Source organism: Chamaea fasciata, unplaced genomic scaffold (genome assembly GCF_029207755.1).
Source record: "Chamaea fasciata isolate MVZ Bird 193981 ecotype frontalis unplaced genomic scaffold, bChaFas1.0.hap1 SCAF_10, whole genome shotgun sequence".
NCBI classification, from domain to species: domain Eukaryota; kingdom Metazoa; phylum Chordata; class Aves; order Passeriformes; family Sylviidae; genus Chamaea; species Chamaea fasciata.
In genome coordinates this window covers 28,674,642-28,701,562 of record NW_027094095.1, presented here as the reverse complement: position 1 = coordinate 28,701,562, position 26,921 = coordinate 28,674,642, and the positions used below count along the sequence as shown (strand labels likewise).

Here is a 26,921-nt window from a genome sequence, read left to right as displayed (position 1 = left end):
TGGTCGATGTCCTGGCACACTTTGGGCTTGCTGAGCTTCTTGGTAAGGTTTTGCCATTCATTTTCCATATTAAGTTCAGTTTCTGTGATTTTTTTTTCCCATCGTCTTTCTAAACAGACAGGGCCTGGTTTCCTTATGTGCTGCTGAGCAATCCCAGTTGGGATACAGGGGACTTGCAGCACGGCTGAAACCATGCTCCATGAAGTCATTTTATTATGAATCCCTTAAAGACTTTGCAGTTTTGTGGGTAAATGAGGTGTTCAGGGAGTTTATAGAGGCAAAATGGGCAGGAATAGGCTTGGTCCATCTGTATCCCCCATCCCAGCATCCATAGTGGAGCTCCCAGTTGATCCCACTTCTCTGAGCCCAGGCTCAGCCTGCAGTTCCTGGAGGTGAGAGGCTGTGCAAGCCAAATCCCTGGGAGACTTGTCCTGGTGGATGTAATACTGCGTGGAACAAGCCTCCTGCTTTCGGTGGGGCAGCTTTTCCAGCAGGATTTGCAGCTTGCAGGATTTTTTTGTTGTTGTTGTTGTGGCTCCTAACAGTGTGCCCCAGGCTCCACTAAATAGACAACCTCATTAAAAGAGAAATAGCGATAGTAAAGCAGTGACTTTCTCATGCCATCTAACTCACATTTTTGACATGATTGCTGGACCCTCCAAGTACTTAATTGATTGACTTAATTGATTTAGTGGCACTGGAGGCTACAGCATGGAAATAAAGGGGCAAGATGAGGATAAGGGGTGAAAAAATTTATGATAGGTGCCAAGCAGCCTGAGGGAAATTAGAAATGCTACAGATCTCAGAGGCAGCTAAATCAATTCAGTGTGATGTACAGGGAGTGACCTGGGGGAAGAGGAGAAGCAGGAGATGGAATGGAGGAAAGGAGAGGAAACAATGGCTGGTGGGAGAGAGCAGAGTAACTTAAAGGGAAGAGGAAAGGCAGCAGGCTTGGTGCAGATGGATATTTTGGACTTTGGAGTTTAACACCAGGCAAAATCTTCTTAGTATATTAAAAAAATACAATAATGCCATTATGTTTAGCCTAAAAAAAAGAACTCATGCATCACAAGAATGTCTTGGTACCCAGTTTGAGACTTTATCTGTGCTTCCATTTAAAATCTCCAACATTTGCAACAGTGACTAAAGTCACAGGAGACCTAAAATAATTTGGAGGCTGTGGGTTTTGTTAACAACTGAAACTTAAATGTTAAATTACTTGCTAATCTCTGCAATATGTAATTGACTGTGTTGAACCATAATACAAATTAAGTCTTCTCTATAATTTGTTCTGTCGTGCTGCAGTGCTCCTAAACAATTTGGTACCTCACTTAAGGATTGGTAAATGGTTTGTAGCAGCTCTCAGCACAGAAAGAGTAAAAACTTCAGATAGTGTGCGATGGGATCTATCAGCATTGGCATACAGGGGTGTCAGAAACATCTCTGAGTTGAGAAATAATTCTTTTATGTGCTTGTGGTCACTAGAGGCAGGATTCTGATATTGCATTTTATGGAGGTGAATCTCTCCTGACTGCAACAGGAGCCTCATTTCTGCTGGGCAGGAAGAAAAAGTCAGACACTCAGTAAATAATGCTTAGAATGGAGCCTTGGAATATGTAGAAAGGACACATGAGGTGAACTGAGTGCTTTGAAAACACAGGTGTGTTTATATCTGTATTTGAATACAGGTGTGTGTGTGCAACGTTGCATTTCACGTATGTGTTCCAATTCACTGTCCCTCAAACAAGTGAAAAGCTTTCCCTAAACACTCCATCCAGTAAAATACGTGAGGGTAATTGCAGTCACCTTTGCCTAATTTCTATTTCTAATGTGTAAAATGTCATAACCAATGGAAATGTAACGAATTTTGAACAGTGAATTTGGATTCCCAAATAAGTTGGAGTGTCTCCATGTCCTCTCTTACCTTGTGAGGGATGCTCTTCCATGGTAGAACAATCTTCACATTTAATTCCACGAGGAAGGCATCTGATCACAGTTTAATTTCAGTGCAAAATGCCGCCTGGCAATCAATAAAGCAATGTCAGAGAACTTTGATTTAATAGGAGCCAGAGATAACGTTCCCTGTCATATGCAGAATAGAGAGATGAGAACATTTCATTTCATCGTAACAGATAGCATGTAACTTGGTTCTCAAAAAAACCTAATAAATCAATATCCCTGTATTATCTAAGTAAGATCCCATCATTAATTTTAAACGCTCAACACGTCGGGGAGAGTCTGAAGTGCACCTTCAGCTGAGCCACGTTCTGCCTGCAGTCACTGGCAGCACAGCCCTGCCACGAGCAAGCAGTCTTGATATGGGGACATTAAGAGCCATTTACTGTGAAATGAAAATGAAACATGTCCAGTCTCTTGTTTTATATGGGGCCATCCATCTCTTGCCTCTTCTTTCAGGTCCCATTCCCTGCCCTACAGAAGTCCCATCACTCTCCCTGCACACCCTCAGCCTTTTCCCTGCCACACACACACATCCTCCCTGCTTCTGAATTTTAAAACTTTTACTTGTTTTTTTTTTTTTTTTTTTTTTAAACTCTAAAAATAACTGGTTGTTTAGAGATTGCCTGGATATCATGCTGGTTTTCAAAATGTGCTTTTCTCAAAGCCAGCAGGAATTTGGACCTCCAAAGAATTCTCTGTGAGGCTTTGCCTGCTCTCAGAAATAGCATTATCCCTAGATGATACGAGAGCAGGTCAATGTATCAGAAGGTAGAAATTGAAACTAATAGATTGTTTTAGATAAGCTTTCCAAGGAAATTATTTTAAGTGGAAATACTTCTCTATTACTTTGATAATAAAATGCTGTTTAGTCCAAAGTGAGAAAGATTCTGGCACTACATTCTGGCATGCATTACTACTGATGCTTCTAAGAGCCTCAGATTCATGTCCTGACTCTGGGCAGAGCTTTGCTCACACAGTTAAAATTAAGTCTTTTTATTATTACAATTCACCAAAGTGGGATTGTAAGTAAAATGTGGACTTTAGCATTCAGCATTGATTTGCAGTTGAATAATTACATTTGCATTCATTTTCTGAGGAAAATAAATATTTGGAGCTGTGTTACTGCTTGAAGTGAAATCTCTCACACTGGCTGATGCTGATTTTTGTGGAGATGTGGCAGGTCCGGTACTGATTCCTAGAGGTGTTGGAGACCTCAGCTGTAGCTCTGAAGGTCAGCCTGGCCTGAAGCTCCAGGTTTCTGCAGCCCCTGCTTACATATGTACCTGGAAATACTGATTCTATGCCTGGGATGCTGTGTAGGTAGTAGCTAGGTGATGCATTTTCTATTTAATTATATTTCACTTAAAGATACCAAGAAAAATCTTCAATGGAAGCTTTTAGTCAACCTCCTAAAGCAAGTCAAGTTTGGGTAGATTTTGAGGGAAAAAAAGAGGCTTAAAGGAGTTCAGATATTAATTGGTTTTCATATCAGGATGTGTTGAGATCCAGATAAAGTGGCGAAGGAGAAATTATGCTGCTTTTTAATCAAACATTCTGATGGATATTCTCTACTGTTTCTTGGTGTTTTTTAGCTACTCCAGCATCACCACGCAGTTCATGAAATTTCCTACATTGCAAAGGATATCACAGACCACCGAGCGTTTGGATATGTGTGTGGAAAGGAGGGAAATCATAGATTTGTGGCAATAAAAACAGCCCAGGCAGTAAGTATCAAATCACTGTCATTTTCTGCCATGTAACTCAGCTGAAAAGCCGTTTGTAAGAAGCTGGTCTTGGGTTGTTTATGGTTGTGCTCAACTGGTCACAAGTGTCTGTGTAGATCTTAAATAGCAAATTAATGGAACCAGCTTGGGCAGGAGGGAATGTGTTTCATTGTTCCCAGTTTTTTATTATGTGTTTTGTTATAATTAGTTATTGTTTACCTTTCTAGCTAAGCTAGACTGGATGAAGATAAATTTGCTTCTGTTCCTATACTCATGGACACCCACATTGTGTGTAGTCTACTGTAATTTCAGTGGATGAGAAACCACTAATAAATATGCCTTTACATTCACCCATGTGCCTTTTATATTTATAATGCTTTTTATATTCATAACTATAATTATCATTAATTTTCAAGCACAGTTAGTTCAGTAGGAATTAACCCAGGCCTGGGTGCTGAGATAGAAATTAATTCTATGTGAAGTTTAATTGTGGAGGTGCTCTAACTGCTCTGTCAGGAGGATGGGATAAGAGGTGTTTATTTTCTCCCAGAGAAATTCTCCACCCTGTTTTTGCTTCCATAGGCTGAACCTGTAATCCTGGACTTGAGAGACCTGTTTCAGCTCATCTACGAACTGAAACAAAGGGAAGAAATGGAAAAAAAGGCACAAAAGGACAAACAGTGTGAGCAGGCTGTATACCAGGTACACCAATAAGCTTAGACTACTGCCCACGAAAAGTTTGGGTTTGGAGTTTGCCCCCAAGTTGCTCCAGTGAGGCTCTGAGCATCCTCAGCACTTCTGACAGCAGTGGGTTTGAGCAGTGCTGGCTTCCAAAGGACCAGCGTGAGCCCAGCAGCCATCCTGAGCCCAGACTAGGATTAAATTGAGCTGAATCCCAGACTAGGATTAAACCCCAAAATGTCACTGGGGTGTGGTGAACCTGGTTAGCAGCTGGAAACGATCCTCTCATTTTCTGCTTAGTGTTTCTTCTAATTCAGAAGGAAAACTTTAATGAAGGGTCAGTGGTGTAAGTCAGGTCTTAAGTGTTGTAAGTCAGGTTTTAAGTGCTGTAAGTCAGGATTTAAGTGTCTCATACTTTAGGGGAGATTCAATATACTTCTGAATGTGTGTGTTTGAATCAAGTCAAACAAGGTGCAGATTGTTAAAACTCGGATGGAACTTGAATAAAGTTACTTTGTACCATAATGTGACTTTATCTGTATCCTAAAGAAAGAAAACTATAAACTTACCTGCCCGTTTTGCTTATTCCTTTGCTGTCCTTTAATTTCTGAATACAGTTCTTTTATCTCTGCTGTTTATGTTCTTTGCTTTTACTGCCTGTCCTCTTACTTTGCTGTAGACAATTTTGGAAGAAGATGTAGAAGATCCTGTATACCAGGTAATTTCTGAAGCTGTATGGCCTTGGAGTTTCAGAAATGACTAGATACATGTTATCTTCAAACACAGCCAAAACCTTGAACAAGATGTTTTGAAATGTACTGAGAGAGGTCTTGTGAGAAACCTTTAAAACCTCCACAGAAAGTAGCATATTTAGAGATTAGGCTGTAAGTAATAGCACAATATGTCTGTATAGAATGGAATGTTTCAGTTGGAGTATAGAAATATTAAATGAAATATGTCATAAATACTACTTAAAATGTGGCTTTTGTGTCCAGATTTTAAGTTTCAAAATGAGATTTGTCATCATTTTTTAATGCAAACTCATAACTGAAAAGGGAGCTGCTCTGAGAATGAGGGAAGGGGACATCTTGTTCTCACAGTAATAAGTTGTAATTTTGTTTTTGTTTTCTGTGGAGCCAGAGTTAAAATCAGAGGGTGAATATTTGGAAAAAGAAAACCAACAGTAGCGTTGATGTTGTAACACACTCCCTTGTTGGCGTTTGAGCTATGATTTAATAATAGATCTGAAATTTAAGTCTTGCTTCATCCAAGAAAAATGTCTGGGAGCAAAGATGATTATCAGAAATGTGTCAATATATTCATGTCCAATACCCTGCTGAGTGTGAAGAAGAAAAAGATGTAATTTCATTCTCGTGTTTTTGTGCTGAAACGAAATATGTGATAGTTTACTTCTTTTTTTTTTTCCTGGGGATTTTGTGTTCTTCCACTTAGGCATATCAGTGGGAGTCACGCTGAAAGGAGCCAATGCAGCCATTAGTGAATATTGAACAGTGCCTAAGGTGCAGCAAGAAAGATGATAAGAGTCAGGATGCCCTAAATTACTGTTCAGCTATTATAATGTCAGGAGTTTTGTTCTGTACTCTTCACAATAAAGCGAAAACCTGAAAAAGAAAAAAGTGTTGTGACAGCCTTTTGCCATGTGGCCTGTTCCACGCACACCAGCCTGTTCTCCCAGCTTGGATTTAGCACTTTTATTCATAGCTAATAAATATATGTGGAATTAATTGCCATTATGTGAAAGAGGCAAAATTCGTGTTGCCTTCAGAAAATTAATACTGGGCCACAGGCAGTCTCCCTGGCGAGGAAGAATTAGGGAGTTGCTCTAATGATCATTAAGAGGAGATTTAGGCCTGTTCATTGCCGGTTTATGAAATATGAGACAACCTTTCCTGGTGCTTCCCAACAAACCGGTTGTCCTGCTGCCAGCCTTGTGCTTTGAAGTTGTTTCTTTAATGCCTGCCTTTGTTTTGACTGTTGGAATTCCAAACGGCCTTTTTCCCTTCTGTTTCATCTCTGACTGTCCCTCTCTGGCGCTGGTGCCATAGTACATTGTGTTTGAGGCTGGACACGAGCCCATCCGTGAGCCTGAAACGGAGGAAAACATTTATCAGGTATAAAACCTCTCCCCTCGCTGTTCCCATCGCAACGACCCCGCCAGCGTTCGATGAAAGTGCATTTCATACATAGCTCGCTTTTAGTTTCCATCCATCACCAAAAATGTCTTGGCATTCCATTCTGGTGACATTATCTGCCCAGTCACAATGTGATTTTTTTTTCCCTGTTGTTTGTCGTATCAGCTTCTGCAAATTTATATTGACTTTGTCAACTCGCAAAGTTTTGAGTACGCCATATGAGGTGATAAATGGAGATTTTCCTTTTTTTTTTCCTGTTAAATTTTTGAAATTTTTTACACCTATTCTGAGAAACATGCTGAAGATGTTTTGTTGGCAGACCATCCAAGCAATTCCTAGAAATTTCAGTGGTGCTGCTCTTGTTTCTGTCTAACCAAGGAAATGGCTGAGCAAAACCTCAGAGTTCTCGAGGGATATCCCCCCCAGACCAGGGAAACTATTTTCAGAGTGCATATGTTATGTTAAAGCCCAAGCTCACATCCTTCACACTGACAAAAAACTGCATTGAAAGCAATATAAAATAATCTTTTGTCGTTCAATTTGTCCCCAAGGGATCAGTACGAAGTTTATTAAAATATAATGTAATTCATTTTGTATCACATACTAGAGGCAAATCTGAGGATAGGCAGAGATCTTTGTGCGCTGTGAGAAAATTATGATTCGAGGAAATCGTTCAGTGAGGAGGGGAAGGAGTTTCAAGCAGTGATTAAGCATTTCATCCAGCTGGACTAGAGGTTGATCTGTTTATAGGAGAAGATTGTAAGGTAGGCAGGAGCAAGGATAGAACAAAAAGGGAAAGAAAAAAAAAAGGCATTAAGTAGTGAGAAAGTGTAGGAAGATAACAGAAAAAATGAGAGGCTAGTGTAGCTGTAAGGTAAAATAAAAAGGAGCTGGGTGGGAAAGGGAAATGCAAGTTAAACATTAGAAAGTGACATCTTATAGATGCCATCAGAGGGTCATTAATTTGAGATTCATTTAATCTCTCCCTGCTGCTCCCCTGGCACCACACAAACTCAAAAATGCAGCTTTTTGCAGCTCCAGACCAAGACATGCAAAGCTCTCAAGGTGAGAGTCTGCCTAAGGCTGAACATTTTCAGTGTTGAAAGTTTGACTCTTCTCAGCAAATGTTAAAAAATTTGCTAGTCTAGTTGTCAGGTTTGTGCTAGAAACAAAAATCCCATGAGAACTACATTCAAGGAAAAAAAAGGTGATTTTTTGTTCATCAAAGTCTGGAGCTTTTAGTGACACTTCAAAGAATTACTGGTGGAAGGAAGGAAGGAAAATGGGGCTCTTGCTCCCAGTGTTCGTAGATCTTCCAGCAGACTTTGGTGGGTAGGGAAGAAGTTGGAACTGTGTTCTGGGGAACGGCCCAGAGAACTGGAGGACTCCTTGGGCGGTTTCTTTTTCCGTAAAATGGAAATCAAGGTGGTAAGCCGGTAGCGAGGCCTGGCCTCATCTCAGGGTACTGCTGTTACTGTCCTCTAAGTCACCAGAGAATTGCTCAAGGCCTCATTTGACAGCATCTGGATGTGATGAAGTGTTTCCTCCCACAGTGGTCAGAGAAAACGCCTGTGATTAATGTGCCATACTCTGGATATTCACAGTCTGGCATTGTCCTCTGTGTTTACTGCAGGCCGTACCTGAGTGCAGCAAATGCTGATTTGAGGAGTTAGGAGTCATTTTTTGGTCTGTCTGCAATTGATGGATGCTGAGGTGTCCCAGCTGTAGCCATGAGCTTCCCAGTTCCCACGGGCTTCCTGAGCTCCTGGCTTCCACAAATCTGGGTCTCCACACCTCAGATTTTACACTCAGATCACTGACAAAATTGTTTCTCTTACAAGATCCTGGTAATCTCAGAACCATCAGGCTATTACTAAAAATAAAATCGGAAAAGATCCTCTTCTATATTTTTTTTTGTTCTTTTGGTTGATTGGTTTGTTTTTCATTTTTTTTTTATTTCATGCATATTTGTGGCATCTTCTGTCATTTACTGCGAAGCCTTCCCCCTACTAGACATTGCTAAACATGTATCTGCTCAATAACCTCACACAGCCTTGCTTCAGCCTCACCAAACTTTTCTGCTGGTGCTGCTCTGGCTTTTCATTTGCTGGCGTGCCACAAATTCACTTCTCCCTTGGTGGAAGAGATTCCCACCCCGTGGGGAATTGCAGATGAAAGACACGTGCAGAAAGTGACAATTTCTATTTCTTCTTAGCATAATAGAGGTCACAACTTTCTTTTTAAGCATTCTTTCTTCTGTCTGTCACCTTTCTTTGATACATTACCCCAAAGACTGTCTATGTCTGTCCTTTAGTATTAGCTACGTAAGTTGCTGTAATTTGTTAGGCAAGGACTCAATCACTGAGCACACACACCAACCCTCAGATTGTTTAATACCATCTCCTCTGCTGCCAGGTGTTCTGGTGAGGTGGAGCTGGGATTTTGGGAGGTGGTTTGGTGTTTGTGTGGCAGCACTGGTCTCTGTGGAGAGGCAAGTTCTGCTCCGTGAGGAGCTGACAATCCGAGGTGGGGGTTTCTGAATTGTGGTGCTTTTATTGCCGCAAGATGCAAAGACATCCAGATGGTTCACAGCCTGTCACAGAGACAGAGCTGACAGCAGAAATAGTGCTGGTACCTCTTACTGGTACTGCTAATCAAAGGAAAAGCAGCAATTCCTTGCAGCCCCCCCCAAGTGTAAGCAGAGATGCAAACAAATGTGGTGGTGCACAGCAAGAAAAGACAGCAGGTCAGGCAGCAGAGTGGGGAGGGAGAAATGGCTTTCAGGAAAATTTCTCTGTCTTCACGTGAGATGCAAGGAGCTCTTTGAGTGGAGATTGGAGTAGAAAAAGGGGGATTGATAGTGCAGAGAAATGCTCAGTCCACAGTCAGCTCTGGATGTGGGTGCAATTTGGGATGACGTCACAGAAAGGTTGGAAGGAGGAAGAGGAGGATGGCTGAAAGGGAAACATTCCAGAGAAAACAGAAAAAAATGCACCCTAATGAAAGTTTAGGAACAGTCTATCTTTCCATATTTCCCCTCCTTTTGTGAAGACTCAGCTTTCCAGCGACTTCCTAAATTGACCATTCCTGATTCCTGCTCTCAGACTGTCACCTACAGCTCTCTCTCTCTTTCCACACTGTTAACTGCCATGGCACTGAATTTTTACCTGTTTCACATATCTGATGTGACACTGGCTTTAGTGGAAGTGGCCAGGGAAAACCAAGGTTAAGAATAGAAGAGATCTTCCACAAAGTTCATTCAGTTTCTTTGAGAGTTCTTGACAAACTTCTTCAATTCAAATTGAAGACACACAGTTTCTTGTGAAGGCTGTGATGGGGTGAGAGAACAGTGGGGACAACAGTACAGAGAGGTTTTTATACAGAATAAGAGATGATAGCACATCTCAATGAATAAGTAACATTTCTTCAGCTTCCGCTAGACCAGTCTGAGTTTAATATCTGAACCTTAAGATACTTGTTGTCTTAGAGAACAAAAAGGTCTTAATTTTATCATATTTGCAGTATCATCTCATTGACCTGTGAGGTTTCATTGTCTGAAAGGTAACTTTTGTTCTCCGAATGCCTTGTTTGGTGGAAAAGCACCACCTGATTGCAACAGGTTCCTGTTGTTTTTGCTTTTGTCATTTACAATGAGCACTCAGTGCTTCTAGGCAGGAAAGGAAATATAATCACAGATTGTAAGTGTGCAAACAAGTGGTCCTTGGGCAAGCACAACCCAGTACTACAAAGCAGCTGAGTCTGCATGAGCAGGTTATAAATCCCCTGGGTAGAAATCATGACTGGTGGCTCAACTAAAGGCTCACACAAAGTTTGAGTGCATTGTCCCCTGCCCATCTCTCCTTTGTCAGGCTTCAAGTGGCCTTAATTCCATAGGAAAATTGCACTATGACCAAATAGTTCATAGAGCAGCCACAAGGCCCCATCACTGCAGTATTAGGACTCTTTTTAGATGATTAAATGAATTGGGAGGAAGAAATCTGACACAAGGTAAGAACATCTCTTACCCTCACCTTGGTAACTGCTCTGTGTCTCTTCATCTGGGGAGATGATGAACTCACCTGACCGTAACTTCCATTGCACATCTCTAACCCCCAAGCTAAAGGAAAAAACAACCATTTAAGTAGCAATGAACTCAAAGTACATCTGGAGTTCATGCAGCCAAAGTTGTCTGAGAATGGAAATCTCCTTTTTGAACACTGCTGGGCTGTAAAAAATTCAGATAGGTGTTTATTTCTTCAGTATTTTCTCCATTAATAGTCCTACTTGGATAAGAAGGGAACCATCCTCGATTTCATTAGTATTAAAAATCAGCATTAAATAAACTACTCATTTATGTACACCCTGTGCATAAACACCAGTTGCTCTTTTCGGTTTTTCATCCCCGCTGCTTTTGCAGTGACCTCAGTTTTCCTTTGCTGTTGCAGGTTCCTACCAGCCAAAAGAAGGAAGGTGTTTATGATGTGCCAAAAAGTCAACCTGTAAGTGTAAGTATCTTCCCTATTTATATACAGTAAAGGAAGTGTGGCTTTTAGCTCCTGTGACTTTTGTAATTGTCTGTAACATTTGATGCCTTCCTCGTGGTGTGGCTTTTGTCAGTGACATGTTGTGGGTTGGTTGGGATTGTGATGTCACTTGTACCCATCTCGTTCATTGCTTCTATCTCCTTTCTGTCTTCTCTGACTCATTTTTAGGCAAGTCACCATTTGTAAATGTGTTATTTGTGGTTAGGAGTTGACAGGAAGCCTTCTGCCTGTCAATACTTGAGGTGCTGCCTGGTTTAGAAGGGTTCCTCTGGCACCCAAATGTGTATTATTTCTGTAGTGCTCTAAGTATACGAGAAACTAAGCACAGTTCAGCTGAATTTTTTCTGTCCTGTTCCTTGCATGGGCAGGAAAACATTAAAAAATAGAGGTAATATGCTGTTGTTGCCAAAAAAACACCATTCCTGTTCTGTGTATTGGCATTTTGAAAAGGTGAAGCAGCATTTATCCCCAAAATATGTAAGGAATGGTAACAATTGATTGAGAGAAATGACAGATGCTTTAGAACAAGGTGTGCATTTACTGGAGGGTGGGTTATGCTGTTCAGTATAAATTTGTCCTATAAACGCCTCAAGGAATTGTTGGATTACTTTGGTTACACAAAAAAAAAAATTAGTATTTCTGAGGATCTGTGTAAGAGGGGAGAACAAACAAGGAAAAGGTCAGGAATTTCAGTGTGGTGTAAGTATGGGGAAGATTCCTGTGTTCAAGAGGAGACTTTTTTACACCAGGATGTGGGGACTTGCACAGCTGGGGCTGACCAAGATGTGGAATAAAGAAAGAAAAATGCTGTGGAGGGACCTGGACTGTGACACTTCTGGGCTTTGCACAAACAAACAAACCAACCCTGCCAGAAATATTTCATGAGGAGCCAGTAGGAGCAGGAAGGCATCTTCATGTTGCCTGCAAAAATCTGCTGAAGCAACTCATCTCACTGATTGAGGTCTTTTGGGGCATGGAGTAGCTGTTGATTTTTCACTTACTTTTCATGTAGTTTTTCATGTAGTTCAGTGTTACAATTTTTCTGCTGTGCTTTTCCTGTGACTCTTTTATTATCCTTTCAGTGATGCTCCAATTTCACTCAGGGTACAGTGTGTAATTTAGGTTGTTGCAGTGTGACTGGTTGTGCAGTGCTTGCAATCATGTCTGCAGACACTCTGGTACTACTCTGTCCTGTAAATAGCGGATGTGAGATACAGGACTCATGGTACCTACTCTGTAATCATCAAATACATTTAATCTGCCATCTCCATGAAGCTAGTTCCACCTTATCTTTTTTTTTTTTTTTTTTGCTAGTCCATGGTTAAATTTAAAGGGATTAAAGCTTTTTCTCTAATCAACTTCTGTACATTAATTAATGAGGAAAAGGAGAAGAGGAAGAAAGACGTAGCTGAGATCCTGTTTCACCTTTTTTATATTCGTATGTATTAAAAGAGAAAAGAAAAGAGCAATAGCTCTTAAAATTAGCAATTTAATATTCCACTGCCCATCTGATTTATTGCTCACCCTTCCACATGTGAGACTCTCTGTCATTGAGACACTTGCCATAATTTTGTTTTCAATTTATAGCTGTCATTACTATCTAAACCTCTAAAATTCAATCTGAGGGCAAATCATCAAGCTCATGTGCCTGGTTTAAACGTGTAAGGACACTTCCTTTATGGGGAGGTCTTGATTTCAGTAACTTCATAATGGATGAATGAAGTGAAAAACTTCTTTGTGGCTCCTGATCGGTCTCAGAAGTCTGAATTCTCTCTGCTGATGATACATTCAGATTTTAATAACAATGCAGGAAGTTCTGGTTGAATTCAAGCTGAATTGCCCACAGTCCCTGGACAGAGATGGGGTTTCCATCTTGGGATTGTTTTCCTCTGATGTGTTCCCAGGCGGGTTTAGTCTCTGAACAGAAAAGTGAGGGATATTGAAGTGGTCATCCAGGTGCCCTCCAGCCTTGTCTCTCTGTAGCCATTGGAGAGAATTTGCCACTCCTCAGGCTGGATTGGCCTTGGAACAACCTGCTCCACTGGGAGAATTCCCTGCCTATGGCAGGGGGTTAGAATGAAATGATTTTTTAAGGCCCCTTCCAACCCAAACTATTCAGTGATTCTCTGGTTCTGTGAAATTCATCCCGTCTGTCCCTCTCAGATGGAAATGAATGTACATCTGCATGTGGTTCTCTTGTGCCTGCAGATGAATTTTAAATGAGCTGCAGGTATGATGGCTTCTAAAAGTTAGGCTTAGGTGGGGTGAGATCCACCACAGTGTAAAGGCTTGAGGGCAGAATCCCCATTTGAGAGGCTGCTTTGAAACTGGGCAGTGCAATTCACAGTGGTTTTCAGTAAGATCCAGCTTCCTAAGGCACCACAACTATTTGGGCAAATATTTCTCCATGGATCCCACTGAGGCTGAAGGTGTGAAGCATCTCCCTGGTGGTGCCAGGGAGGAGCAGGAGAGTTCAAAACTGTGTGTTCATGTACTTGACAATGCTGTGCCATTGTGTGGGGCCGTTTGCCAGCAGGTGTCAGAGTGCTTTACAGCCTGGCTCCTCATGATCTCTGATATCAAATAATGTAAATACGGAGCAAATGAGGCGGAAAGGAATGAGCCTGGCGTCCCAGGATTGGGGAACAGGACCCACTGAACTCAATTATCAGCAGTGGCTGCTTGCCAAGTCACTTCTCTGACATTGGGATGAAAAGATTGCTTACTCAATGTGATTCTTCTATTTCCCCATCTCTCTGCTGCATCCCTTCCCAGCAGATCCTGCTCTCCTGTGGTTTTCTTCTGCTGGGTGTGCAGCTGAGCTCCAGACACACACTTTTCCTGGAATTCAGTTCTCTCCCAGTACCTCTCCCTTCCCCTAGATTAACTCACACTTCTTGAATTCATTCTTACTTTCTCTCTGCTCTGTCCTTAGAGCGTTCTCCTATTCCCCATTTACTGAGAGCAGACATCAAGACAAAGCAGGCTTACCCTAAAATCTTCTGTTAAGTGGTGCATGCTCCACTTAGAGATTCTAGTTCTGTGTGTGAAATTAACTGTTCTTAAAAAAGGGAAATGTTTAATGAGCTCTTTTTGTCATAATTTCCCTTCGTCTCCCCATTAAACAACCACATCAAGTTCTACCTGTCACGGTGTTTTTAGTAATAAGAGTTAGACTGTAAATACCTTTCACGGAGACTGTCAGTCACGTCACAATAAAACCTTCTCTCCTCATCAGAATGTCTAAACTATCTGCTTAACAATTTCATGAAGGCTTTCAAACAACTCATCTCGCTGCTGTATGAAGATCCAAGGCGTCAGAGCTGGTGCCTTACAGTGCAGGCAGGGATTTGGCTGGTGCCAGATACATTGAGAATATCAAACCAGGCTGGAACAGACAGGGAGAAATTCCACTGTCTCAGGGCAGGCACGGTCTGGGAGGAGCAGATGAAGCTGGACCTGAGCACAGTTGGGTTTAGAAGCCACAAGACCTTCCTGGTGGTTCTGGTGTGGTTTTGGGAAAGCTCAGCTTTGGTTCTGGCTGGGATTGCAGTGCCGTTCCCACGTCTGGCGTCTCCCAAAGTTTACATGACTGGCTCTGCAGTGGCAACTTGCAGGCTGGTGATGTTGACTTCAGCCTCCACAGTCAGGCTTCCAGGATCAAATTCTGAGACATGAGGAGAAAGGGAGTGCACAGTCCTGGTCTCTGGCCATCTGTGCTGGGAAAACTGTCCAGTTTTATTTACATTTGCTGAAGAGACACCTGTGTTCAAATGTCTTGACTTAGTCACACTCAATTAAACCCCATGTATGAGGTTTAATGGTGCAGTGTGGGGCGTGCATTTTTAACAGGAACAGCTACTTGTTGCAAAATGGGAAAAGATACTATTGTGTTGGGAGAATGTCTTGTGGCCTGGGTTGATGTTTTGGTGGGCCTTTGTTTTTTAGGCAGAATTACAGAATAGAAGTCATAAAATTACTTGGATTGAAAGGGACGTTAAAGACCTTCTGCTTCAGCCCCCTGCCATGGGCAGGAACACCTTTCACTAGACCAGGTTGCTCCAAGCCCCATCCTACCGGGGTTTTTTTGAGCTATCTTTTCTAAGATATTTTCTGGTTTATTCGTTGTTAAAGCATCAATGGCACAGGAAGCAGAAGCCAGGTCCTTGAAAAACTGTTTATGCACTGCCAGGTAGAGCAAGACAATTCAGAAAGCTGCTAGCCTGAATTCAGAGTCTGATTTCCAGCAGTCAGAAGGGGTTGGATGTTAGAATTAATCCATTGTTAATGTACAGACAAGTAGAGATAATCTGGATAGTTTCTGAGCTTTGAAAATTGCCCATGCAAACTTCATGTTTCAGACCATCCCTGATTTTATATCTGGCATATCAAATAGCAGGTTTTAACAGTGAAGGAATGCTGTTTCACAGATAGGAATAAAATGTCCTCATTTAATTGTTCTTTTATGCCATATGGACATTGTGGACTGCATTTTGAGCTGATTTTAATCTGTTGGAGTTGTCCTGCTAGCAGGTTTTCCATCCTGCATGGATAATACCATTCCCCCAATGTGATCCTAAACCCTGCTCCACCAGCAGAATGATTACATGCTATCAAAGCTTTGAATTCACTTCCTAGTGCAATCCTTTAGGATTTGGAGACATAATCACATGGTGTGGGACAGCTGTAATCCAGCAGCACCACCCTTGATCAGTTTGTAACTGTTCTCTCTCTGTGCTGTTCAGACAGCAAGAAGAAAAAAACAAAATAAAAATAAATAAAAAAGCCACAAAGATGCAGGCTTCGCCTCAGTGACACAGTTTTCTTGGTAGATATGGGGCACGTGGGTGCTGCCATGTGTGTGGCAGTTTAGATTTGTGTTTTTAATCCAGAACTTGGGCAATGTAAATTAGTGGTAAACATTTCAGTGGCCCCCTCTCCTTTATGCAATCTGCTGAATCACGTGTCTAAAGGCTACATGTGTGTTTGCATTCCTAAACTTCCCTGGGTGCCTGGGCAGTTTTTTGGGAAATATTCTGCACCTTTTGATATTCTCCAAAGTGGAGAAAAGAGTGTAGTTGAACTATAGATGGAGCTCATTGTTTGTGGCACAACATTCTGTCACATACAGTGAATTTTGTCTTTTATTTAATATGACCCATGCAGATTTTTTCTCATGGAAGCTGATACATTAAACTGACAGCTGCACCTTGTCTTGATTCACTACTTTTGGATTTGCTCAGAGCCCTGCAGCTCAGAGTAATTTGCTAAAACGTTTATTTACAACCTGCTTTCTAAGTAGTGAAGTTTGCAGCTTTACCTGGTCTGCATGACTTCATGCCTTAAATTACACCATTTGCACAATTAGAGGTGTAATTTTTGCAGATTCACTCAGTGCTACCCCACATCATTAGGTACAGAAGTACACAAGTCTTGGCTTTTCTGCCTTCTGAGACTCATGGGATTTCAAAGTTTGGAAAATACCATGATGACAAGGTATGTAGTAATGGAGGTAGAAATAGCTTGTTTCTGAAGTTTGGTTAGAGTTCCAGTCGCGTGTTGTTTTGAAAAGCAGTAGATACGCCTGTCAAACGGTGCCTTGCAAGTATTTTAAATAATAAAAATGTGCCTTATTCCCTTCCACTGTTAAGTTTGTTCTCTGCAAGCATCCTGTCTTAATCCAGAAGTGAAGTTTGGCTCTCACGTGGAAGTCTGAGTTCTCATCATCTCTTGTTTCTCCCACCTGCAGTTAAGGTTCTCACCATCTCTTGTGTCTCCCACCCCTTGTCCCCAGGCTGTGATCCTGACATTAAAAGGTTCCTCTTTCCCTGTCCTGACCACGTGTCTGGGACCTTTGCACCAGCACCCTCTGTGCCTGGGAAGTTCCATTGTCTTGGGAATGTGTAGCCTGGGAGCAGTGTGGGCCTGGCTCTAAGCTGGAGTCACTCTGGTGGACTCTTGATTTATTAGAGTCTTGTAGGAGAAAAGTGATAATTGAAGCATTTTAAATACCATTTCCTGTAAGAGTAAATACCCCAAGTACACAGGGAATTCAGAATTAAGTTCCCTGCAAACGAAGAGAAAATAAACAAATGAGTAAGCGTCTGTTTTGATCATATGAAGAGTTCCTTAATTTAAAGGAAGCTATCGAGCAACAGTGGAGCAATTCAATTCCCTCAACACGCCTCGGTAATCTGGGATGTCAATTATATCCAACAGTCCCAATTCTTCAACTGTGCAGGATTGACTAACAGGAGGTTTAACCAACACATCCAGGGCTTCCCAGTCACCAAACAAAGGAAACTGGACACTTGGGGAATGCAGTGAAGCTCGAGACTGCCTTGTAATTGGGTACATCACACCCAGGACTTGGGGCTATGGCTTCAGGAGAATTCTCTGATGGAGAATGGTCGTGATCACTAATTCAGAGTTACCCTGCGAAACTGAAAAGAGGAACTTCAAACAGGAGAATTCCCACGTCCCATGGGATTCTGAGCACTGGATTTTTACCCTGTGCAGTGTCAGATGCCCCAAATGCCTGCATTTTGGATAAAAATCCGTCAGTGGGTTTATGGCAGCTCATGTTGCTGACATGACCTGCACTGGTTGGGAATTGCCTCCATCACTGGAATGTTCAAGGCCAGGCTGGATGGGGCTCTGAGCAGCCTGCCCTCGTGGAAGGTGTCCCTGCCCACGGCAGAGAGTGGAACTCAATGAGCTTTAAGGTCCCTTCCATCTCAAACCATTCTTGATTCCACAATGAAATGTTCACAGCTGCCTTAAGGAAAGGGTTGTGCTCAGCTGGTAAATCTGGGATGGTAGCAGCAGTCTGTAACTGGGAAAGTTCGTGGCATTTGAGGATCTTTAGGATCTGTAGGAAGCTGAGATTGCAAAGACATTGACAGGGTTTTTTTGACACACATTCTTCTGTGTATTCTCTTTAATTGGGAAATAATTGAGTAGTTCTTTGTTGAGTTCCCATGCCACTTCATTAATTCAGCAGTAGTTTTGCAGGAAAGCAATGTCTGTGGGATGTTTTTGGTGTGTCTCAGCCTACCAGACGTGGTTTGACTGATGATGGGTTTAGTCACGATGCCGATGTGCTCCTTTATTGTGGTTCTAATTGTTTTTTTAGCATGAATTGTAGTTAATTAGCAAGCTGCTTACAGCTCATGGAGCTTGTAGCAATGTCAACAGTTGTGGTGTAAGGTGCAAACAACTGGGGCTTTGCACAATAACCATTTGAACCATCAGAAAAGCTCTCTGTCATAGCCAAAATATTTACATGTTCACCTGAAATGAGATAGAAAATCTTTAGTTTGACCAACCGTTTGACTTGTCATTAGACTTCCGTGTAAAATCCATGTCAGAAAAAGGGAATTGGAGATGCAGAGAGGCTGCGGTTGGGTGACTCCTCTTTTGTCTGCTGGGCTGTGTGGTATTAACACTCACCCTGAGTGCAGGAAACCACGTTTCAATCCCTCTGCTGCCTTAAAAGAGTGGAATAGCAAATATCCAGCTCAAAGGTTAATTACTAATTGCTGGTTATTTGCTATATTTAGTATCCTTCATACTCTTTTTTTCTTGCTGAGCTGTGTAGCAGAGTACAAGTTAATTACCATGGGTTTTTTTCATGCTTTTAAGCACCATCTTTGCTCCATTCTCTGAGATTACAAAACCACATTTTGTGAGATGCTACTTTTATCATCTCGTTTGCAAAAGTACAGCAGTATTAAGCAGGTTTTCTCGTGCCATATGTCAGTGTAGATCCCTTGCTGCTGGTGAAAAACAGACTGAGTAGCAGAAGTTGGATATTCTGTCTTGATACGTGTATGGGAGTGAAAGAAAAAGGTGCTTCGCACTCATGTGAGCACAAGAGCTCTGTTTTAGATTTCCCTTTTTAATTCTGAACTTCTGCATTGCTTAGAAAAGGTGTTTTTCAGAGGACTTGGTGATCAGAGGGAGTACTGGAGTGGAAGTGGATCAGTTTTATGTGGTTTATGAAAACTGGAATTCACTTGTCTCTTATCCTTATGGGTGCCTTCCAGCTCAGGAGATTCTGTGATTCTGTGACTCCCATTACTCGTGCCCTCAGGAGTTTTCTCCAGCTCCTGGATAAGAAGTTATTTTTTAGTGAACAGTGTCATGAGGAATTCCACTACCAACTAGGAGTGGTTTGAAACTGCTCCTGGCTTGGAGTGGTGCTGCTGCTTTAAGGTGCCAGATTTACATATTTCGCGTCTGAAAGATTTACAGGGCGTCTCACGTGCCTGTATAGGAAGATGGAGCTTTCATGACAGGTTTAATGTCACGGGGATACAAGGATTAATTCTCCTTCCCCCGCCCCAGCCTGCGCGGCCGCTGGTGGGGGCTTGCTGAGGTGGAGGGGGGTTTCACACTCAACACCGTGCCTTTCTGAATAATTAAACCAAGCTTTTGTGTAGGAGAATAGGTAAGAGATGAAGTGGGGAGCACGGTGGAGCTTGTGGACTGAGATGTCTTAGCCTTGGCTGGGTACAGGCCGTGGTGTAGAGAGACCACAGATACGAAACAGAACTAAGAGGAGAGCTGCATATGTCAACTGTCAAGGTGTTTAAAACGATGTAATTTTGTAAAAACTGCCAAATAATATGAACAATAGGCTCTAGTTTGTGGGGGAAATCTTGTGACTGTTTCGGGCTGTGGCCTATTTTGAGCTGTAACAAGTATATAACACTGTACTGTGAAAATAATACCTGATTTCAATAACTTCAATGACTTCAACTTAGACTTCAACTCCTTTTACCCTGACTTCAGCTTAGACTTCAAGAAACTTTAACTTCAGCTCGAATTCTGACCTATTTTTGCTCAAGCTTTGACTTAAAGCTCCCTGCTTAGATTACTTTTGCAGCCCCTCTTTGAAGTCCCAACTGTTGCCCCCCGCGTGAGGAAGGGAAGACTGCCTAATCTGTGCAGGCAGCATTCAAACGCTCCCAGAAATGAAATGCTGCTGGAAGAAGCAGAATTGGGCCCAACACAATCCCTGATGCGACAATTTCCATCCCTCTGTGGAGGAATCCTCACGTGGAGAAAGACCAAAGGCTGGAGCATCTCTCCAGGCTTCTGGTGCTGGAGGGTGGGGGGCAGACAGGGGGGCTGCCAGAGCACAAAGTGATGAATTGCTGGCCAAAAGTGGGCCCTCTGAAAGCCTTCTGCTTTCATTTAAAGAGCATTTGCAAAGTTTCTGGAATTCTCGGAGTAGATGGACACAGCTTTTCTCACACTTTCCTCACCTGGGGCTGGGGGAACACAGGCTCAGCTCCAGGAAGGTACAGGACTGTATCTGTTCCTGATGGTGCACAGTGACATTATGTTACTTTGGCTTTGCCTTTTCCCACTCTTTTTTTTTTCTCTCTTCAGTTCTGTGATGGGTTAAGGCGGGGGGAAGAAAGCATTCTAGGCTGTTTGTGAGATTTTAAAGTGACATGGAATTACTGGTTGGTTCCTTGTGTGAAGTTTCTCAGTCATCTTAGACTTGATTTTCAGCAGCTTGATATTGTTTGTGTCTGCAGAAATGAAGTCTCCAACGCTACAATAAATATTACCTGAAATTTAGCATTCTGAAATGATCGTATGTGCTAAGTGTGTGGATAGATACAGATATGTACAGATGTGAGTGAGGGCAGTATATTCCCACAAATATTTACATACACAAACTATAAATTTAAATATGACTTCAATTGATTCATGTAATTTTCAAAATTGCTATGGAAAGAAAAGAATTATCTTAATTATGTTTACATTGACATTATAGTTTCCCTAGTTAGAGAAATGGTGTGGGTTTTTTTCTGAAGATACTTGATTTTAGAGCTTTTGTCATCCAAAACGCAATCATTCTTTTTTCCCCTGAGGATGTTAAATCCCTTCTTTCACCAAGCCAGGGAAAAGTTCCATTAATATAAGCAGGATCAGAGCTCACTGGGTATGCTTACTGCTGAATTAATAAATATTTTGGAAAATAAATAGGCGTGTCACCAGTGGTAAAATTGCTTTATACACCAGAAGATGAAATTTAGCACAAATGAAGTGTATGTTTTCCCCACATCCCAGCAGCATTCGGACTCACTGTTTTGACTGCCTGATTTCATGTCTGTGCTCACAGCAAGATGGAAAGGGTTTTCATTTCAATGCTGAAGTCAATAATTATGGAGGTTATCATTTTCATGCTCAGAAATTCATGTCATTTTCATAAATCATTCATCTCATTTCATAAATCATGCTTTACAGCTGGAGAATGGAAACTTATTGCTGGACATTGATGAAAATCTTGTTTCAGTCACTCAGGTAAGGTTGTGACACTAAAAAATATTTTAAGGAAATATAGCTGAAATCATCTATAGGAACAGTGCAATTGGAAAATGTTCAGCTGGGGATTAATTTCACTGGAACGTAGCTAATATCAGATGTGAATAATCTTAATGAAGCATAAGGGGTGAAATCAGTTCTGTAGTGACAGTGAAATCACAGAAATAAAAGATAAGTGCTTGGTGTCCAGGATCTCGTGTGCTGCAAGTCGATAAAGGCAGCTCTGTGTCAGAGAAGATGCATTCATTTGTTCAGGCTGAGAACTGGGTTGTAGAAAAAAGACTCCTGAACCATTTGGGACTTTAAAATCCATCTCCCAAGGGTTTCTGTTTAAAGCTGCCTCCAGTCCGTAAATGAAGGTGTTGTGTTCTCACTAAATTTGTGTTTACATTCTCTGATGTGGTTCTGTAGCTCCTGCTGCATTTGAGGTTGCTATTCTGTAAAAAAAAAAAAATAAAATAAAATAAAAAAAAAATCCCCTGTAAATATATTTCCTTTTCCTGGGGAATATTGTGAGTGAGGGTTTATTATAACGAAATGCTGTTGACTTTCCTATCACTCTCTCCAGCTGCCTGTTTGGAAATATGTCTGCAAAGCTTTAACAGAATTATATCTGTGAAGAGTATCCAAAGATCCATCACCTCGAAGCACTCTGAAAAGTATTACTATTCCCATTATCCAGGAGTATGGAGGCACAGGGATCTGAGTTACCACCTTTCAAATGCATGTCATATAATCCAGAGTTCAAAAGTATACTTGCTATCAATTTCCAGTGTTTCTGCGAAACCTAGACTTATTTTTTCCCACTTAAAAAAAAAAAAAATACAGTTTTGCACACAGCTGTGTGTACCCTGCCCTTCCCCATCCTCTCTGACTTGCTCCTCTGCTCCCACAGATGGGGTGGAGGCACGGGGAAGGTTTTCTTCATGGAAAGGACACTAGTGTTTCTGAGGAGCAAACAGTGGATAGGGCAGGAGAGGGGCAGGTTTGGGGTGCCTGCTAAACAAGCAGCTTGGAGAGATGAGAAGGAAGTGGCTCTTGGAGTATTTCAGTGTCGCCCAACACCTCTTGAGTCGGTACAGGAGGCTTGAAGTGATTTCCAAAGGAGTGCTGCTGTTGCCATTATTCCCACTTTCCTGGGCATTTTAACAACCCTTGCCTAATGTGTTTGTGCACACTGCAGAAGGGACTTAGGCTGGGTCTGTTGCTTATTTGGGTTTTTTTTTTTTCAAAACTACTCCTGGCAGTATTTTTTTAGTACAGAGCATTAGAATTGGTGTACCCTGAAGAAAATGTGGCTTTCCCTCTTTCTCCCTTCTGCATTTCCATGCAGATACTTAGAGGGATATATAAGCCAATAAGAAGAAAATGCACTTTTATAGCACTAAAGCAATGTGATCTTTTAAATATAAAACAACATGTGAGAAAATATGAGATAATTCATCCCTGGGTACATTGTGACGTGAAACTGAGAATCATCCAAGCTGCTTAGACAAATTCCAGTTCTGAGTTATTGTGGTGTTGCTTTCATGTGTGGGAATAGAGACTGGATTGGAAAAAAAAAAAAGTATAAACTTTTGATATGTGTAGTCTTACTCCTTAAGGGATAATCTGTAATGGAAGGTTAAAGGCAGAAAAAATCTTGGGGTGATCTTGGTCTCTTGGAAGAGAGACCACTGACGACTGACACGCCAGTTTGGTCACTGTCCAAAGCATTCAGGGGCTGCTTTTGCAGAACAAGACTCAACTGAATGTCGAACCTGCCTGTGTGATAGGAGGATCCAAGGTTTATAAGGTACCTAAGATGGGGAGGAGATTCAATGAGCTAAAAACTACGATTTTCATTAAATCTTGTTCGTAATGAGAATTGTGCCTTCCCACATTTTGTGGGTGTGATAGTGGGAAAACCAGTGAGAAGGGTAGTGAGAAGGAGAAGTTCTGCGTTCTCACCAAAGCTTTTCAGTACAACCACCCTGACAAAGGTGGTGGATGGGGTTTAGGGTTCCTGCGGAGCTCTGCGGGTTCTGTGCTTTAACATCCCTGAACTCCAGCTGACCTCATTTGCAGGTGGGTGGAAGGGAGTAAATTTGCTCTAGAAGATGTGAAAGAGCTTTGATTATGCAGCCACTCAAGTTGCTTCTTATAATAAAGTGTGTTTTCTCTTCTGGTCCAGTTAGCCAGGCCTGCATGGGTGACCTGTTTTGAGCTCCCAGTGAAAGGCGTCCTGAGGAAATATTTCTAACAAGAATTAAATGTAGAGCCACAAACTCGCAATAACCCAGTTGTGCGTCCTCCTTCAAGTCCACTTATCCAGGTCACACCTGTCCCATGGGCAAGGGGAAATCAGGCAGCACTTTAGAAGCCCCTCCCTTCTGTATCCTTCTGGCACTCCATGTGCTGCTGCCATGCTTCAAGACCTCGAAGTGAGGGTTTAGATAAGGAGCCAGGGAAAAGGACTGGCCATAAATCATGCTTGGAGCTCACTGATGTTGAAGGCAAAGCAGTAATGCATCCAGTCTTGTTCCGGATAGTTGTTTCATGTTTTATTCATTTTTTTTCATTTTGGGGGATTCCCTACAGAATTATTTTGTAGTGAGTTGTTGGCTATTTGGGTCCATTAGCAATGTTACAATCCCGCAGCTTTGAGCCTGTGTGCTTCCTCCATGTGAGACTTCACAGTTGAAGCCTGCAGGACTTTGGGGAGGTTTATCCTGTTTGCTGTTACCAGACAATTTTACAAGTTATAACTCCTTAACTCACAGTTTCTTCTTTTCAAAAAGATAAATGATTTTTTTTTTTTTTTCTCTTTACAGGCTGTTACCCAACTAGAGCTTTTTGGGGACATGTCCACTCCTCCTGATGTAACCTCTCCCCCAGTGAGTACCCAGGGAAGCTGCACTGTGTTTTTCCCTGCATTCTATTTCCAGCACATTTATTGAGCACATTTGCAATTTGTGTCCTCAACCTTTCCAGTGGGGAGGATTTCAAAGTTTTTAGGTTGCAGGAAAATAAAAGTGAAGTAAATTGAACGTGCAGTCCCTGTTTGATGGCGACGTGCAAAAATACCTTCGATTTTTATTCTTCTGCTGTAGTGTTAAGTGTCACATAGAGTGCAGGCTGAGCTGCAGATCTGCTTCCCTGGTGTTTGTCAGAGGGAAATGCTTCACTGCACTCTCACTGCACTGCAGAAGATCCAGTTACAGCCTCATATTTCATGTCTCTGGATCCACCAAGTGCAGATCCCAGAACTGCTGTTAAAGGAGGGAAGTAGCGAGAGAGAGAGAGAGAGAAAGGGCTGGATGTATTTAAGGGCAAAAACAATGTCTCAGCATGTTTTTCAGCATTATAAGATGACAAAAAATAAAAAAAATCATGTAAGGCTTTTGTGCCTTACATTACACTGTAGGGAAGTGTGAATATACTGAGAAAATTCAAGTGCTGTGAGGTCAGGAGCCTCAGATCTCCAGTATATTCTGTATCATGTCTGGGACTAGATGTTCCAAGCCCTTTCTGCTCATCCTCAGCTTACTCAGTTGGATTTGGCTTCTCCTTTAACGTAGATCTATGATTCTGGTCCTGTTGGTTAATTAGAAGCAATATTTATTCAGTTTCCCATAAATCCTGTAAATATTTCATTTACCTTAACTGTTAATAATAACTTAAAAGTTAATGCCTTGGTCACTGCCTTTCCCTTTTGTCACCTAACATCTAAAATCACAAGTCTGTATGTTCTGGAGAAAGGAATTATGTCAATATTTTGTGTGTGATGTATTCCAGGCAAATTTCACCTCCATTTTTTTTTTTCCTCTGATAGGTTTCTCCATTTCTTTCTTTTTCTCCCATCCCCAGCACATTCTAGTATTTTTATTTCTATTTCTTCTTTCCTTCTACATCTTTCCATTCTTTCTTCATTCTCATTCTTCACTCCAAACCTGGATTTTTAGATTCCCAGCTGATGTGACAGCAATGTGCAGCAGAAGCTGCAGCTGATACATCACCCTTGTGTTTTCTCCCTGTCTCCCTGCAGACTCCTGCTACTCCAGGTGATGCCTTTATCCCATCTTCATCCCAGTCACTCCCTGCTAGTACAGACATGTTTGGTTCTGTACCTTTCAGCACTGCTGCCGTACCCTCAGGTAAGAAATGCACTGGAATTGTCGTCAGGAATCAGATTTGGGGATCTGTGCCCAGCTCTGGTTTGCATTTCAGTACTCAGGGCATTGATTTTAGCAGGGTGGAAGTGGGGAAGGGACTTGAGGTCAGTGCTTCAGGGCAAGGCAAAGCAAGTCTTTTACAAGCAGGGAGGACATGAGTTTGAATTTGCCTACATTTTTTAAAGCAGAAGCCAAAAAGTCACTGGGAGTTCAAGCATAGTTCAGCCATCTGGAAAACAGAACTTGTAGGTACAGGAGCAGGAGAGGAAACAGCATTTAGTTTGGGTTTGGGGGTTCTGCGGTAGCAGTCAGTATCCTCTGTTGTCTCCAATAAACAGAGGCTGAGAATTTGATTGCACTTCAAAGGTTTTCCACTTTGTCAAATCCTGGAATGTCCTCTAGACTTCCCTGTGTTCCTCAGAGTGCCCAGAGTTCAAAAGCTGGGTGCATTCTGCACGGACACTGTGGTTTGATTGCTGACCTCTCCCAGTGCTCCCAGCCCCACTTAGGAAAAGAAAGGAGGAAGAGAAGGAGTGCCTTGAATCATTCAGCAGTGACTTTCTAATTGGTAACCTCCTCTGATGGCCCCAGATTAGCCACTGCACCTCAGACAGGTTACAGTGGCAGTGAAGTGTTTGGGGATAATGTCAGATGGAAACCTTCTCTGCTGGGATGAGGGCACAGCAGGGGTGAGGTCAGAGAACCTCTGGAGAATCCATCCTGGACATCTGTTGGAACAGGAATGTATCTGAGCTACTGCTCCTTCCATCACTCAGGAATTGCGTCTCTCAACGTTCAATTCCTTATTTTTTAATTTTATTGAGTTTTGGGCTTTTCCCTTTACAAAAAGCAGCCACCCTTATGTTTGTGATTACAAAACAGCCTAGAAATAAAGCAAAGAGGAAAAGGAGCAGGAGGACTGAGGAAACACTCAGGTTGGGAACAAGAGTTTTAAAGCTATAGCAGTACTGAAATTGAGAGAGAAGTTACGTTATGCAAAGTATTAGTGGTAAGTATTGAATTTAAATGTGAAACAGCATATCTGTAAAGCACAATACTTCTATCAGTGAAGCGTAATTATGTTAGGTAGTTTAATTTGTAAAATGTTTTACACGAGTTTTAGTTTCAGAGCATTTTTTGTTGTTGTAAATAAAAAACCACCTGATTCCTACACAGTCAAACTCTTGGTAGCTTTAAAGGAGGCTTCATCTCTGACAGGAAGCAATTAGAATTTTAGTTTTAATCTTTAATTTCCTCCTCAACTGGAGGGGGTTATGTTAGCCTAATACCTGAAGCAGTTTGTTGTTAATAGGTATTTAGTGCAGCAGAAGCTCAAGATCTTTTTGATGTTCTCAAGTAATT

The 26,921-nt window shown here is 41.8% G+C and overlaps 1 protein-coding gene across 21 annotated transcripts in view; it reads left to right on the top strand.

The window, feature by feature from the left end:
- The window catches only part of DAB1 (DAB adaptor protein 1), a 414,806-nt gene that overhangs the window by 372,886 nt on the left and 14,999 nt on the right, over positions 1 to 26,921 (top strand). For 13 of the 21 annotated variants that reach the window (XR_010722484.1, XR_010722485.1, XR_010722487.1 and 10 more), the window contains 8 exons: positions 3,552 to 3,683; positions 4,266 to 4,385; positions 5,044 to 5,082; positions 6,431 to 6,496; positions 10,963 to 11,022; positions 21,328 to 21,384; positions 24,219 to 24,281; positions 25,433 to 25,541. Coding sequence is in view for 17 of the 21 variants with exons in the window: in XM_066192887.1 (XP_066048984.1) it covers positions 3,552 to 3,683; positions 4,266 to 4,385; positions 5,044 to 5,082; positions 6,431 to 6,496; positions 10,963 to 11,022; positions 21,328 to 21,384; positions 24,219 to 24,281; positions 25,433 to 25,541 (646 nt within the window). In the remaining 4 variants the exon portion in view is untranslated. The remainder of the gene's footprint in view (positions 1 to 3,551; positions 3,684 to 4,265; positions 4,386 to 5,043; positions 5,083 to 6,430; positions 6,497 to 10,962; positions 11,023 to 21,327; positions 21,385 to 24,218; positions 24,282 to 25,432; positions 25,542 to 26,921) is intronic. The other 8 variants (XM_066192899.1, XM_066192901.1, XM_066192898.1 and 5 more) reach the window with 5 other exon arrangements.